The 16,882-nt window shown below is 49.8% G+C and overlaps 1 protein-coding gene across 1 annotated transcript in view; it reads right to left on the reverse strand.

Moving 5' to 3' along the window:
• Positions 1-1,329: 1,329 nt before the first annotated feature.
• SLC35E4 (solute carrier family 35 member E4) overlaps positions 1,330-16,882 on the reverse strand; it is a 70,255-nt gene continuing 54,702 nt past the window's right edge. The window contains exons 2-4 of the mRNA XM_081175078.1: positions 11,607-11,822; positions 9,765-10,464; positions 1,330-6,099 (exon numbers count right to left, since the gene is read on the reverse strand). Coding sequence (XP_081031204.1) covers positions 5,678-6,099; positions 9,765-10,404 — 1,062 coding nt within the window. The 5' untranslated portion in view covers positions 10,405-10,464; positions 11,607-11,822 and the 3' untranslated portion in view covers positions 1,330-5,677. The remainder of the gene's footprint in view (positions 6,100-9,764; positions 10,465-11,606; positions 11,823-16,882) is intronic.

Consider the following 16,882-nt stretch of genomic DNA (forward strand, 5'->3'; position numbering starts at 1 on the left):
GAGCCCTGCTGGAGAAAGAAGGTGACAAACCAGGAACAGAATGTTCCCCATGCTGTGCGGCTCCCGGGAGGGCGAGATCATGCCAAGACGGTAATCTTGTTAATCCAAATTGGGAGAGGGGGGAAGGGCGAGAGGCAAGGGAGAATAAGCACCAAGCAATATTATTTCCCCTTTCGTTGCCTTCCTGGGCCCCTTACTGAAGGGTGGAAACCAGGGTCAATTAATGATCTGTTTTAATCTGGGATCAAGCAGTAGAGCTCCACGTCTCCCCTACATTAGCTCAGATATATAGCCAGTGGACAGCTCCTTATTGCCTCAGGAGCTCAGTAAGAAAACTGGCCAGATCAGTTGAGGGAAATCTGAGGAGGAACAGACGGCCTAAGCCCTAAGACATTGGTAGGCAAACTAAGGCCCGGGGGCCGGATTTGACCCAATCACCTTCTAAATCAGCGTGTTTTTACATGAGTAGAATGTGTGCTTTTATTTAAAATGCATCTCTGGGTTATTTGTGGGGCATAGGAATTCGTTCATTTCCCCAAAAAAATATAGTCCGGCCCCCCACAAGGTCTGAGGGACAGTGGACCAGCCCCCTGCTCAAAAAGTCTGCTGACTCCTGGCCTAAGATTTGGCTTGATCTGCTGCCTCCATTTATTCCATACATTGGGGAGTGAGGAACCTCAGGCCTGGCGGGGAGTCAGTGTGGCCCTCCAGGCCTATCTGGCTTTTGGAATGCTCTCCAGGCTACACTCCCTGTCCCCAGGCCCTGTCCTTCACCAGCTTTGCTTCCTATCTGGCCTTGAGTGTTTTTGCCAGGCTGGAATGTGCCCTTGAACTCTGATAATGCCTCCTGCTTGCCTGAACGGCAGATGGAGCTGTGTTTGAGTGTGAGTAGGAACCTGCCTAGTATATATAAGTCAAATTTCGTATTTGTTTCTCCTCCCATCTTTGCCTCCAGTCCCGCCTACCCCTGGCACCGTTGCCTGGAAGAGAAGATGGCCATCGGGCTGAAAAAGGTGCTTCACCCCTGGTGTGGGATGAAAAACCTTCCCTTGAGTTTGCTGCTGGCAAAAGCAAGCCTTTCATGCGACCGGCTGCCATGGCAACTGTCCGTGATGGGCAGGAACAGGCATTTCCCTGCATCGCCCGCCTTCTCTGGCAACGGAAGGGCAAAGACCTTGGGGAATTATCCTCTTTCCTGATGTAGAGCTATTTCTTTTCTCAAAACAGCTGCTGGAGGTGGAGGAGTGGGCTCCGGCTCTCCCTCTCGCCCACATCTCTGTTTCCCTCCCTTCCTCAGGTCGTTCAAGGACACAAGCACAACCGCTCAAGTAAGACAAAAATAGAGCTTTATTTGAAGGGCAAATGAAACCGGAGAGGCCGGCTTGGCCTTCTTTGTGCTCTGGTTGCGCCAGAGGTTCCCTCAGTCGCCCGTTATCTCGTTGATCGGATGGCATGACCCGGACGCTTCACGAAAGGAGAACTTGACACGTGTCCCTAACTGGGACGGTTCAGGCTGGGTGTGATACGGCAAGGATCGCTCACTGCTGGAAGGAAGGGTCGGGGGCGAGAGTGGCGACGGCATCACAAGACAGGAAACTGGATAGATACAATTCCCCAGAGCTGTGCGTGCAAAAATGGCGATGCCTCCACTACGGTGGTGATTTTGTTAACACTCTCCCACTGAGGACCTCAGCGTGGCATATGAGGTCCTCTGCCTACCCTTTAGATGCTCACCACAAAACCCTGTGAGGTAGGCTAAGCTGACGGACACGGTCAGTCGGGATATAATGTTCCTGGCTTTGGAAACCATGGTTTGTGAAACAGAGCCTACAAACTCCTTCCCCTCCCCTGGTGGCTTCAAGGAAAGGGCCGTAGCTCAGTGGTAGAACATCTGCCTTGCAAGCAGAAGGCCGTGGGTTCAATCCCTGGCATTTCCAGGTAGGGCTGGTGGTGATGTCTCAGATCAGAAACTCTGGAGAGTCGCCGATAGCCCGCGTAGGCAGTTCTGAGCTAGGTGGACCGGCAGTCTCTGATTCTGTGTGAGGCAGCTTCCTGTGTTAATACTGGTGAACCAAACCAGTTTCCCATTACACACGGAACTGTGGCTTTCTGTTACTAGCCAGAATCCAAAAACCGTGGGGTATGAAGCCTGGATAGTTATGTCCAAAGAGTGACTGGCCTGAAGTGAGGCTGAGTGAGGAAAGGGCCTTAAATTTCCCTGGGTCCTGATTAGACACTTTTCACAACTACACCACTCCGGTTGTCACAAAATACCTTGTGCTTTATGGACAACTCAGGCGGCAGTTAACAATAACACAGGGCCCACCTCACACCGTAGAAATCTGGTTTTATGAAACAAATGGTATTGTGAGGAGACCTTTGCCCTTCTATCAATCCATAAACAGGAGGCCAGAAAAGACCAGAAGCCCTAGGAACTCTCAATACTGAATTCCTCAACAGTGGTGGTTTTTTTCTACCTTCCCCTGCATACTGCCTCCGACAGAGGACAGACACTAGGAGTGGCTGTTCCAGCCGATATATTTTGGGTACCAGTAGGACAGACAGACCTGATCCACCAGCACTTTCAAACACTTTTACTCAGCCCTATATGAACATATGCAGAGGAATCGTCATATTGACTTTTCCTCATGTCAGTGGACAAAAGTGGTGCCTTGCGAATTTTTATCTCAGGCACAAAAGTGGCTAGGGCTGAACCTAATTCCACCCTCCTTAAAAAGACACACACATATGGTAAATAAAAAAAGTTGAATAATTTACACCCTGGCAAAAACATTTGGCCACCCACCCACCCAGCACTGCTGAGTGCTCACGGCTAGCCTTCTAGTGGCAATCTTATTAATCTGCTAACAGTTCTTTCTGCTGCACCAAATTGATTCTGGCATGCTATGTGGGGGTCAGATCAGCCTTTATGTTTCCCTTTACACTTGAGTAGCAAAATGCCTGTATCCACAGCCTTTTCACCAGGCACAAATGTGTTGGCTCTGCCCGTGATATCTGGAACCCAGCCTTCCTCCAAAACATCCTCTTAAATGTTTTGACTACAGCTCCCAGCAGCCCCCAGCCAGAATGGCTGTAGTTGTAGTTCAGAACAGCTATGCTGGTAGGGTCTGGTAGAAATGGATGAACAAAACATCTGGAGAGCGCCAGGTCAGAGAAGCCTGACCAAGACACACACACACAGATTATCGAACCCCCTTTGCTATAAATGACAGCAAGCCGACATTGGCGCATCTTGCAGACATTACGGATATGTACATTAACCTCCACTTGCAGAGAACGAAAAATGCAAAGCAGGGCAACCAGTGTCGTAAGGGGGAAACGACAATCCACTTCTATAGGAGTGGCTGAAAACCAACCAACACTTGCTGGTGAACCACATGACACATGAGTTCCACGTCGAACCGTAGGAACGGACACCCAAGAATGCAGAGCGAACACTTCCCTGCGTGTAGAAAGCTAGCCTCCCAGGGAGTTCGGGTGGGCTAGAACTCTCACCCCCTCACATGCTAGACTTCCATGTGCAAGCAGAAATTGGTCCAAGAGAATTCTGCGCCATGTGATTTGATCTGCATGCACAGATTGATCTTGACTCCTTCAAAAACGGGGTGCATCCCCACCCTGAAACAACAAGTAAACAAAAACAAACGTGTCCAAAAGCATTTTACCCCATGGAGCGTAATACTGACCATTTTCACCCACTACCGGTGGGCTTAATGGGTGCCCATTTATCAGAGGATTTCAGTGAATCTGGTGGGCAGGTGGAAAATGCCCTTCGAATATATTCACACAAGCCACAAGTAAAGATTTTCTTCATCCACCGAAAGCAAATGAGCACCCTAAGGAGTTACCTAGTCCAGGAATGGGGGGACCTCTATAGTCCTCTAGATGCTAGGACTACAATTCCCATCATCCCTAACCATTGACAAGGATGGCTGGGGCTGATGGGAGCTGTAGTCCAAAGGAACCTGGAAGGCTACAGATCTCCTCATCCTTGATGTAGCCCAGTGAGGATAAGGAAATACTAATGGGTGTCTACTCATAAGCAAATGTGCATGAGCTCTCGCTCTCTCTCAAACACACACACCCTTAACTCACTAGCAGGCAGCACAGAAATAAAACATCCATCCATAAAAATTGCACTATACGCCACCCCACCAGGTGGCAGTAGAGAACGGAAATAGACACACGCACACATGCATGTCCTGAACACACCACTTTTCATCTCCATGTTCCTCCTATATGGGAGCTCCTCATTCAGTACTTTAGTACCTAGTGGGGAGCCCTACCCAAGGAAAGGAGGAATTCTGTACCACCTCCCTCTGTGGGCATCAATCCCACAGTGCCCTCGGAGGGGTTGGAGAGGAACTGGCACGAGAATTGGCATGGCTGCAAAGCGGCTTGCGGAGATCAGAGGTGCAGTCCAGCACACATTCAAGTCTCAACATTTTTTAAAAAGAAGGAAACACTTGGTTTCCCCCAATTTTTAGCCCTATGAGAAGTAGCGGCTGGTGCCAGGGAGGTCTGCTGAGGCAGATCCGCTCTTCCCTTCTCTCTTCCCCAGAGTCTGCATGTTTGAATTATCTGCCTCAGAGGAGCTGGGGAGACTACCTGCATGTAGAAATCTAGCACATCAGGGAGAAAATGAGAAGAGAACCCTCTCTCTTCCAAAGTGCTGGCTTTCTAGGGGCAGGGATTTCTAAAATATATTTTTTAAAAAAGATTCTATGTAGGTGAGAATTCAGATACGCAGCATCTAATCCCTGCACCCCGTGCCGTCAAATCCTTCGGTGGGCAGAGGTGGCGTCTCCTGGCTTCCTCTAAAAACCATCTGCTGTAGCTCTTGCCCAGTGCGTAAAATGGCTCAGGGGTCAGGTGGGGCTGAGTTATTTGGAGGAGGATAAGCCTTCCCACAATTCTGGCATCTGCTGATCACGAGCACCCACTGTCCCCCCGCAACATACCAGAGGCATGCTATGATCCATCAGAGAGGAGAGGCACACCTTCCCACAGCGGCAGTAGTGGCTGGCACCCATTGGGATTGGCAGGACAGAAAGCAGGGAGGCCCAACAGTAGGTGGCGCCACAGCCAACGACAGGCAGAGCCAACTAATTGCAGCTTTTGTCCCCGTCCTCCTTTCTGCAGTTCCACAAGGGCAACAACGAGGGAAGGAAGCTGGTCGGCAGTGCCACCGCCTGCAGTGGTGGTGTAAGAACATAAGAGCAACTCTGCTGAATCAAGCCCATCTAGTCCAGCATCACGTTCTCACAGTGGCCAACCAAATGCCCCAATTGGAAGCTTGCAAGCGGGACCTGAGCAAACCGGCACTCTGCCCACCTGCAATTCCCAACAACGGGTATTCAGAGTCACCCTAACTCCTCGTGGCGGCCGAGTAGGGCAGAAAGCAGGGAGCCCAACAGTAGGTGGCGCCAGAGAGCAGGCTGAGTCAACTCATTCTAGTTTTGTCCCCGTCCTCCTCCCGGCTGAGCGACGCTGAGACCGGGGAGCAGGAAGCGGGCAGCCAGTGCCAACCCTCCTGGACCAGATGGGGGCTGGACAAGAGCAGGCTGGGGTTGGCAGGGCAGGCCCCCTACCCCATTGGCCCTACAGCTCCCGCGCTTGGCAGTCACAGCTCCAATCACGTCCTCCCTCTCTCCGCTTACTCCTCTTTGCCCCGCCCACCCCTGGAGCGCCAGCAGGAGGCGATGCAGTCACAGTGATGGTACATGAAGACCCCCGAGAGGGTGAGGGCGATGCCCACGTAGCTGAGCAGCGTCAGGCGGCTGCCAAAGAGGAAGTGGGAGAGCAGGAGGTTGCCCACCACGTTGAAGTTCCCCAGGACGTGGATGGTGAGGGCCGACGTCAGCGAGATGACGTAGAAGCTGGCCAAGTTGTACAGCACCGAGCCCAGGCAGCTGAGCAGGACACAGGCCCAGAGGCCCCCTCCGTAGGCCAGGGTGCCGTCCCAGGCAGGCCCTACCTCCAGGACCAGGGCGGCCGCAAAGAGGATGTAGAAGCTGGGCAGGGAGGTGAGGCAGAGCAAGGTCAGCGAGTCCAGCCGCTCCTCCTGCAGGAAGGTACCTGGGGTGAGAGATATAAAATATAATAATAATAATAATAATAATAATAATAATAATAATAATAATAATGGACGCGGGTGGCGCTGTGGGTTAAACCACAGAGGCTAGGACTTGCCGATCAGAAGGTCGGCGGTTCGAATCCCCACCACGGGGTGAGCTCCCGTTGCTCGGTCCCTGCTCCTGCCAACCTAGCAGTTCGAAAGCACATCAAAGTGCAAGTAGATAAATAGGTACTGCTCTGGCAGGAAGGTAAACGGTGGTTCCGTGTGCTGCTCTGGTTCGCCAGAAGCTGCTTAGTCATGCTGGCCACATGACCCGGAAGCTGTACACCAGCTCCCTCGGCCAATAAAGCGAGATGAGCGCCGCAACCCCAGAGTCGTCCGTGACTGGACCTAATGGTCAGGGGTCCCTTTACCTTTAATAATAATAATAATAATAATAATAATAATAATAATAATAATTAATATTATCAAACATTTAAAGCTTCCCGATACAGGGCTGCTTTCAGATGTCTTCTAAATGTCATATAGTTGTTTATTTCCTTGACATCTGATGGGAGGGTGTTCCACAGGGTGGGTGCCACTACCGAGAAGGCCCTCTGCTTGGTTCCCTTCAACCTCACTTCTCGCAGGGAGGGATCCGCCAGAAGGCCCTCGGAGCTGGACACCAAATTCAGAGAGGGGCTGAGGAGGGAAAGAAAAGCACACAGGAGGCAGGAGAGAACTTCCCCGAGGCATGGCCACTCCTCGACATGGCATGGACTTCTTCAACATGGCACCCTGCTGTTGTTTTGGACTACAACTCCCATGAGCCCCAGCCAGGATTGCCAAGCAACCCATCAGTCCCAACTTCATACAACTGTTTTTCAATATGTTGTAAGCTGCCCAGAGTGGCTAGGGGAACCCAACCAGATGGGAGGAGTATAAGTAATAAAATTATTATTATTATTATTATTATTATTATTATTATTATTATTATTTCAGATTTTGGGGGACGAAGCCTCATTCACTGAAATGCTCCCTCACAGGTAGGAAACTCCCCGCACATAGAAAACCAGCAGGTCAAGGAGAAGGCTCACTGTTTATGTGCATTGAATCCTTTTGTACAGTGGAGCATTCAGTCCTGGGAGTCCCAAACCCGCAATCTGAAGCAGTACAGCCCTAACACAGGTTCACCACCTCACTGAGAACTAGGCCCTTGAGTCCTGACCTTTCCCAAACTGTATATGTCGGTGTTGTTGTTTTTAAAAAAGATGTGTTTGAAATAAAAATAAATCCATCATAAAGCCCCCAGTGGCCTCTTATCCAAAAGTAAACAGCCACTTACATTTCTCTGAGCATAGATGACCAAGCAAGAATGAGGAAGTACATGTTAAATTTGCACAACCCTGCACTGGAGACAAGAGTCCAGCCCAGATATGATGTTTTAGGGAGTAGCCTTTTCCAAGTTGATGCCCTCCAAGTGTTTTGGACTATAGTGCCCATCAGTCTTAGCCAGCATGGCTGTTGTAACCGACAGCTCCCATCAGCCCTGGCCAGGACTAATGGGAATTGTAGTCCCAAACGCTTGCCTGGCAGCAGCTGGATAAATGCATAAAGCAGTGATGGCCAAACTTGACCCTCCAGCTGTTTGGGGACTACAACTCCCATCATCCCTAGCTAATAGGACCAGTGGTCAGGGATGATGGGAATTGTAGTCCCAAAACAGCTGGAGGGCCAAGTTTGGCCATCACTGGCATAGAGATTCACTGGTGTAGGGTAACATTCACAGCATCCATTTAAAGCACTATGATCCCACTTTAGTCATGGAATTGTAGTTTGTTAAGGGCACTGAGAGTTGTTAGGAAAAACCCTTCCCTCTTCCCCAAAGTGCTTTAACAATCAATCCCTCTTCCCAGGAAACTGTGGGAGCTCCAGCTCTGGAAGGGGAATAGGTATCTCCTAACAAGCTCCCAGAGTCCTTAACAAAGTACAACCCCCAGAATTCTTGGGGGAAAGCTTTGACCGTTTAAAGTGGCATTTGTGGTGCTTTGAATAGATGGCGTGACTCTGACCTAGCTCTACCACTAGAAGGTTCAGAAGGCTGTATGTTTAAGTTACACACAAACTGGAATGAGCTATCCCATTTCCAAGACAACAGCCCAGCGAAGGATAAAGTATTCCCTTCTGAAAACCTCCCGGCAAAGATTTAGCATCCCAAAAACAAAACATGCCTTCTGCCCTGCTTAGCATTTTAAGTTTCAGCACACAAACGAAACGAACGATTCCAGGTTCGAATCTGGCTCTGGTTTCAATGCAATTAGAATTCTGGGAAGGGCTGGACTCTGCTTAATGCAAAACAAGAGACGTTTTGCAGACGTGCTCAATTGGCATAATTCCTCCATTATTTATTCCCAGGGAGAACTATAACAGAGTGCTCATATTCTTCACCCACACGCTTTCAAGCACATCTCTGCAGCCATAAGGACAATAATAATAATAATAATAATAATAATAATAATAATAATAATAATAATAATTTATTTATACCCCACCCACTCTGGGTGGCTCCCAACAGAATATTAAAAACACGATAAAACATCAAACATTAAAAACTTCCCTAAACAGGGCTGCCTTCAGATGTCTTCTAAAAGTAAGATAGTTGTTTATTTCCTTGACATCTGATGGGAGGGTGTTCCACAGGGTGGGTACCACTACCAAGAAGACCCTCTGCCTAGTTCCCTGTAACCTCACTTCTCACAGGAAGGGAACTGCCAGAAGGCCCTCAGAGCTGGACCTCAGAGCTGAACGATGGGGGTGGAGACGCTCCTTCAGGTATACTGGACCGAGGCCATTTAGGGCTTTAAAGGTCAGCACCAACACTTTGAATTGTGCTCGGAAACGTACTGGGAGCCAATGTAGGTCTTTCAGGACCGGTGTGATATGATCTCGGCGGCCACTCCCGGTCACGAATCTAGCTGCCGCATTCTGGATCAGTTGTAGTTTCCGGGTCACCTTCAAAGGTAGCCCCACGTAGAGCACATTGCAGTAGTCCAAGCAGGAGTTAACTGGAGCATGCACAACTCTCGCGAGACAGTTCGCGGGCAGATAGGGTCTTAGCTTGCGTACCAGATGGAGTTGGTAGACAGCTGCCCTGGACACACAATTGACCTACGCCTCTCAGGACAGCTGTGAGTCTAAAATGACTCCCAGACTAGAAACTCACTTTTAAAAGGACCCTTAAGAAGGGCCATGGGACGCGGGTGGCGCTGTGGGTTAAACCACTGAGCCTAGGACTTGCCGATCAGAAGGCTGGCGGTTCGAATCCCCGTCACAGGGTGAGCTCCCGTTGCTCGGTCCCTGCTCCTGCCAACCTAGCAGTTCGAAAGCACGTCAAAGTGCAAGTAGATAAATAGGTACCACTCCGGCGGGAAGGTAAACGGCATTTCCTTGCGCTGCTCTGGTTCGCCAGAAGCGGCTTAGTCATGCTGGCCACATGACCCAGAAGCTGTACGCCAGCTCCCTCAGCCAATAAAGCGAGATGAGCACCGCAACCCCAGAGTCAGCCACGACTGGACCTAATGGTCAGGGGTCCCTTTACCCTTTACCTTTAAGAAGGGCCAACGTTCCACACAGGCCACCCTCCCCCAGGAACTGGGGCCCACACGCAGCCATGCAAGGCACTCACTTTGCTGTATGGACTTTAGCCCGCGGAGGAAAGTGGCAGCAAACAGGAAGCAGCAGCCGGCTTGGTCAAAATGTACCTCCCCGACGATGCTCAAGGAAGCTCCCAGACAGATGGGCCCCATGGCCACGTACTGCAGTGGGTGGTGATGTTTCCCCAGCAGCACCTTGGAGAGGGTCAGGGTGAAGAACGGCGTCGTAGTGTAAACCATCTGGGCAAAGTCCAGCTGGACGTAGTTCAGTCCCAGGTTCCCAAAGGCCACACTGGCACAGAAGGTCAGGCTCAGCAGGAAAACCCTGCCCTTGGCTCCAGGGCACGGGGCGGGGTGCCCGGCCCCACCGGCCCGCAGCTTCGCCAAAGGGTTGCCCACCACCACGGCTGTCAACATGTGCAGGGAGGAGAGCAAGACCGGGTAGCGGAAGTTGTGGACGGCAAAGATCCACTTGTTGAGGCTGGACATGGTGGTCCCCGTGGCCAGCCAGACGAAGACCGTGAAGACCAGGGGCAGAGCATGCCGGGACGGTTCGGGGGGCCTTTGCCCCCCACGCGGCAGCGGATCCAGCTTCCAGGGAGAGGGGGGTCGTGCCCCATTGCCAGCATTCATCTCTGCTTCATTTCTTCTCCCCGGAGAGGGTGGGCACATCGGGGGCGGCAGCCTGGCATCAGCACAAGGGACAGAGTCCCTGTGCAAACAGCGGTGAGCCTAGAGACAAAAAGTTATCCTGAAACAATCACCCAACTAACCCAGATGTCAATCTTATAGGGCTTAGGTTATCTGAAGGACCATATTCTCCCATCTGAACTTGCCCAGGCTCTGAGATCTTCGAGCAAAGCCCTTCTCTCGGTCCCATTACTCCCCACAGGAACGCTCAGTGGGGACATGGGACAGAGCCTTCTTAGTGGCTGCTCCCAGACATTGGAGCTCCTTCCCTAGGGAGGCCAGACTGGCTCCCTCCTTGCTGTCCTTCCAATGGCAGGTGAAGACTTCTATACCAACAGGCCTTTGGGAAATTATTTCTTTTAAGGTGCTGTTTTTACTATCAGCATTTTAATAGATTTGTTTTAATTCTGTTATAGAGTTCCGTTCCTTTTTAACAATTACCTGTTACATGTTTTTAGCTGTTTTGCATTTTTATTTATTTATTTATTTAACATAAAAATAGCATGTTTATTCATTTATTTCATAAAATTTGTACACTGCTTGGTTCTAAAAAGCCTCAAAGTGCTTTATAAAAAAGAGATGGTAATTTATGGGTGAAAATTTAGAAATAACTGCTATAAGTCAATTAGAAAAAAACACTACTTTTCACCACTATGGGGTATCTGCAAACTCAAGGAGCTTTTTGCATTTTATCGGTGTTGTTCTAAGTTGTGAAAGCTGCCTTCATGATGTCCCAGTCTGGGGGAAAGCTGGCTGATAATAAATACAATACAATACAATACAATACAATACAATACAATACAATACAATACAATACCATAATACAGTGGTACCTCTGGTTACGTACTTAATTCGTTCCGTAGGTCCGTTCTTAACCTGAAACTGTTCTTAACCTGAAGCACCACTTTAGCTAATGGGGCCTCCCGCTGCTGCCGTACCGCCAGAGCACGATTTCTGTTCTCATCCTGAAGCAGAGTTCTTAACCCAAGGTACTATTTCTGAGTTAGCGGAGTCTGTAACCTGAAGCGTATGTAACCTGAAGCGTATGTAACCTGAAGTACCACTGTATTGCCTGAGCTCACTGTCTCCTGGCTGGTTTTGGTGCCCACACAAAGTTTGCCATGTCCCGCTCAGCTATTTCCCCCTTCCTGTCTCCTCTCCAAAAGTCACTCCCAGTGACTCACCAGTATCCAATTTCCAGTCCCGGCCGGGAGCGAGCGAGGATCCCTCTGGCTTTCTCAGGAGGAATCTGGAACAGACAGAGGAGAAACGCCCTGGATGTGCCTCAATGTTGTAGAATCACCTTCGGTTGCGACCTCCAGCCCTTGCGACGTCCGGCACCTTGTCAGCTCCGGCGGGACAGGAATCCAGCGGCTTCTAGACATTCGGCAAGCCTCATTCTGTAGGACGACACACAACAGATGAGATCCCTGGAGTCTCACTTAAAGCAGAGGTCTTTGGGCTGGCCTGCCGCCTACGGAGAGAGAGGCTGTCTCACTTCAGGAGAGGCTTAGCCGCTTCTGCTGCCGGCTAGCCTTGTGTAAGGATGCCGGGCGGAGAGGAGGAAGGCAGTGGAAAGTGAGATGGGCTGCCTGGGAGGTTGGCAGCAAAGCTCCTCCCTCTCGTATCCTGGGACTGCGGCAGCAACAACAACAATGGGTCATGTGTCTGCCTCCTTAAAGTGATCAGGGCCAGGCAGCCCAAGCGGTTTGTGGGCCCGCCCAGGCCGACTCATCTGCGGTTTGTCCCTGTGGGAGGAAAAAGATCATACAGACCGGCTGCAGCAGCAGCGGAAAGAAAGAGCAGTCAGGAGAGCATCCTAAACAAAAAACCCAGTCGCCATGGAAACATAGCAATCCAAAAGAGAGAGAGAGAGAGAGACTGTGCCACGCAGTGCCTTTAAAACACATGACTTCCACCCCACTCAAAGATCCTGGCAACGCTTGTTCCCGCCAAACTACAATTCCCAGCACCCAGAACAAACTACAGTTCCCATGATTCTTGGAAGGGGAAACTATGTGCTTTCAATATGTGTCCAAAACCAGTGGCGTAGCGTGGGTTGTCAGCACCCGGGGCAAGGCAAGTAATTTGCGCCCCCTAACCCGTGGATTTGCGCCCCCTAACCCATGGATTTGCGCCCCCTAACCCTAACCCCCAGATGTTGCGCCCGGTGCAGCCGGCCCCCCCTGCACCCCCCACGCTACGCCACTGGTCCAAAACTGCTTTCAAAATGGTGATGGAAGCCACAGCCGCTTAAAGCACGCATTCATTGCTTTCTTGATCGGTACTATTCATAAATTTATTACTCGCTGTTTGGCAGGAAGCTCCAGGGTTGAGTTACGACGATTTAAAATTAAGAATAAAAAAAGAGGAGATACGGTACAAAGAGTGAATAAGGAGTGGACTTTCTTTAAGGAATACATCAAAATCTATGTGGAAAAAGTAGAACTTTTGACAGATCTTGAGTGAATCCAGAAAATGATTAGAGCGAAAGGAGGGTAAAGTTAAGACAGAAGAAGAGATTAAAGAAAGAATGAAATGCGTTTAAGCTAATTGGAAAAATAAAGTAGCGTAACAAGAACGGCTGGAAGTCAAGTCACTTGGTGGGTGTCTGTGTGAGGTAAGTATGTAGGTATGTTGATATGTACAGTATAGGTAGGTATTATATAATGTAGGTATGTTTTATGCTATGAAAATAAGGTAGTGTGTTGTGTATATGTATTGTGTAAATGTAAATGTATGTGTTTTATATGTTAATAAAATAAAATAAAGAATAAAAAACGCAGATTGCAGTCACAGGAATAGGGTGGGCCTTGAAAACACACACATTTCAGGTGTCAAAGGCTGGGGTGAAGAGGTGCGTCTTCAGCATTCTCTGAGAGCCATGTAATGAAACTGTCAGACGCACCTCTGTGGGGAGTTCCACAATTTAGGGGCTGCCACTGAGAAGGCCCCGTCCTGGCCCGCCACCCCCACCAAGCTTCTGAGGGCTGTGAAACTACCAAAATTACATTCAATACACATTTAAAGCACGTGGCTTTCACCCAAGGGATCCTGGGAATGGTACCTGCCCCCACAGAACTTTAATTCCCAGCAAACTACAGCTCCCTGGAATTCTTTGGTGGGAAGTCATGGGCTTTAAGCATGTGTTGAATGTACTTTAATATATGGGGTGGAAATGCCCTAAACTGGTGATACATGCCGTTTCAAAGCAGTGGTGGGGCCTCATGGGAATTGTAGTCTAAGGCAGTGTTTCCAAACCACTGTTCCGCGGCACACTAGTGTGCCGCGAGATGTTGCCTGGTGTGCCGCGAGATGTTGCCTGGAGGGAGTCGGGCGGCGAGAGGCGGGGCGGCGGCGGCGAGGAGAGGCCGCCCAGCGCGGGGCTCTCGCCGTCTGCCTGCCTGGCTGCCTGCGAGCTCGGCGGGCAGCGCCTCCGTCCGCAGCGCCCGCCTCGTGGCTCTCATTCCCTGCCCCTGCCAAAGCTCACCCAGCCAAGCCGCGCTCTCCTTCCTGCCTCGCTTTGCTGCCTCCTCCCCCCCCCCACCCCCAAAGCTTGGAGGTTCCCCGGCAAGGGGGAGGGGAAAAAATTGAAACTTACACTTTCGTGCGTCCCTCCCGGCGTGACGCTGCACGCTGACGTCACGGGGCTGTAATGGTGGTGTGCCTCGAGATTTTTTTCATCAAACAAGTGTGCCTTTGCCCAAAAAAGGTTGGGAAACACTGGTCTAAGGCTCTGTACTCACCATGCATTTAAGGCACATTTAAACCACCCACAAACCCCAAGAAACCTGGAAATAAAACAGCTGGAAATAAAATAGAAGGTTTAGGAAGGTTGGTTTAAACCAGGGGTCAGCAACCTTTTTCAGCAGGGGGCCGGTCCACCGCCCTCAGACCATGTGGGGAGCCGGACTATATGTTGGGGGGAATGAACAAATTCCTATGCCCCACAAATAACCCAGAGGTGCCTTTTAAATAAAAGGACACATTCTACTCATGTAAAAACATGCTGATTCCCGGACCGTCTGCGGGCCAGATTTAGAAGGCGATTGGGCCGCATCCAGCCCCCAGGCCTTAGGTACCTACCCCTGGTTTAAACCCTAAACAGGTGGGGAGCTGGGTGAGAAAATCAACAACTGACACATATTATTATTAATAATAATAATAATAATAAAATTTTGTATATTGTCCTTCCTCCATAGGCTGACCTTTTGCCTGGCTTCTCAACCGATATCAACATCTCAAGGCAAAAACCCCTCCGCTCACCCCTGGGTGAATTGCACACAGATTAATACCTGGAGCCCAATTTGTACAGACCCAAACTAATTAGGAGTCAGGAATCACAGATTCTCTAGTTCTGGTAGCAAAAGGGGGAAAGGCCACACAGCTGGATGGAAGAGCTGGGGGCGGGGAGGGGAAAGGCTCCCTGCCTAGATCCCTGGACAGCGGCTGCTGCTGCCAGTCAGTGCAGACAGCACTGAGCTGGCTGGACCTGTCTGCCTGGCTCAGAATAAGGCAGCGTCCTGCGTTTACTCAGAAGTAAGCCCCAGAAGGAGTTTAATGATTACTTAGTTTAACATGTTAAGTTTAACTAACTGAAAACAGCTTGCAGATACTTAATTGGCTTAGGATTTTATTTAAGTTAAGTGATGAATTAATATGTTTAATTTCATAACGTGAAGATTTAAGGATGTTAATGTTTAAGTTAAATTATTTTAAGAACTGTGATTTGGAAAACTGTTAAAAGGACATGCAATGAAATTCAACCAAGGGGAAGCAAGGAAGTCACTTAACAGTGTTAATAAGTGTAATTTTTAATAAGGTTATGATTTATGTTTGTTTGATGTGGGGTCTGCATAAAAGGCGGATCTACACGGATCCTCATGGATCCTCCACTTTTTAAAAAATAATTCCAACAAATGCAGTGTCAAATCACACCTAGAAGGCACGCCTACAAACTGGACTATAAAAAACGTGGATCCAACACTTTGCCGCGTTGCAGTACCATAAAAACATGGATCCGAGGCACGGATCCTCATGAATTCATATGATTTTTATATTGAAACAAAATAAAAACACCATGCTTCTGTAGACCACATCTTAGTCTGTAGGAGGAACCAAAAAAATCACGCATCCACTGTTTCGTGTGGCCGCAATGGCGCAAAAACATGGTTAAAAAACACGGATCCTCATGAATCCTCATGATTTTTGCACTAGATCAGCCCAAACTCACTTTCAAATTACACATCATGTCCAGGGGCACAACATCCACCACAGAAATCACGGATCCATGGCTTCCTGGCCATACCATGGCCCAAACGTGGTTTTCAAGAACAGATCCTCATGGATCCTCACACTTTTTGCATTGGACCAACCCAAACTCACTGTCAAATCACACATCATTCCCAGGGGCACAGCCTGCACCACAAAAAACTCAGATCCACGCCTGCCTGACCACGCCCTGGCCCAAAAACGTGGTTCCGAAGCACGGATCCTCATGAATCCTTATGATTTTTGCACTAGATCAACCCAAAGTCACCATCAGATCAAACATCATGGCCATGGGCACAGCATCCACCACAAAAATCACGGATCCACGGCTTCCTGGCGAAACCGTGGCCCAAAAACGTGGTTTTCAAGAACGGATCTTCATGGATCCTCACGCTTTTTGCATCGGGCCACCCCAAACTCACCATCAAATCACACATCATGTCCAGGGGCACAGCCTGCACCACAAAAATCACGGATCCACGGCTTCCTGACCATACCGTGGCCCAAAAACGTGGTTTTGAAGCACGGATCCTCATGGATCCTCACGCTTTTTGCATTGGGCCAACCCAAACTCACTGTCAAATCACACATCATTCCCAGGGACACAGCCTGCACCACAGAAAACTCGGATCCACGGCTTCCTTGCCACTCCAAGGCCCAAAAACGTGGTTCCGAAGCACGGATCCTCATGGATCCTCACGCTTTTTGCATTGGTCCACCCCAAACTCACCATCAAATCACACATCATTCCCAGGGGCACTGCCTGCACCAGAAAAAACTCGGATCCACGGCTTCCTGGCCACTCCATGGCCCAAAAACGTGGTTCCGAAGCACGGATCCTCATGGATCCTCCCGTTTTTTGCATTGGGCCACCCCAAACTCACCGTCAAATCACACATCATTCCCAGGGGCACAGCCTACACCACAAAAAAACTCGGATCCATGGCTTCCTGGCCACTCCATGGCCCAAAAGCGTGGTTTTAAAGCACGGATCCTCATGGATCCTCACTCTTTTTGCATTGGGCCACCCCAAACTCACCGTCAAATCACACATCATGTCCAGGGGCACAGCCTGCACCACAAAAAACTCGGATCCACGGCTTCCTGGCCAATCCAAGGCCCAAAAACGTGGTATTGAAGCACGGATCCTCATGGATCCTCACGCTTTTTGCATTGGGCCAACCCAAAC

Source organism: Podarcis bocagei (assembly GCF_964188305.1).
Source record: "Podarcis bocagei genome assembly, chromosome: 16".
NCBI lineage: Eukaryota > Metazoa > Chordata > Lepidosauria > Squamata > Lacertidae > Podarcis > Podarcis bocagei.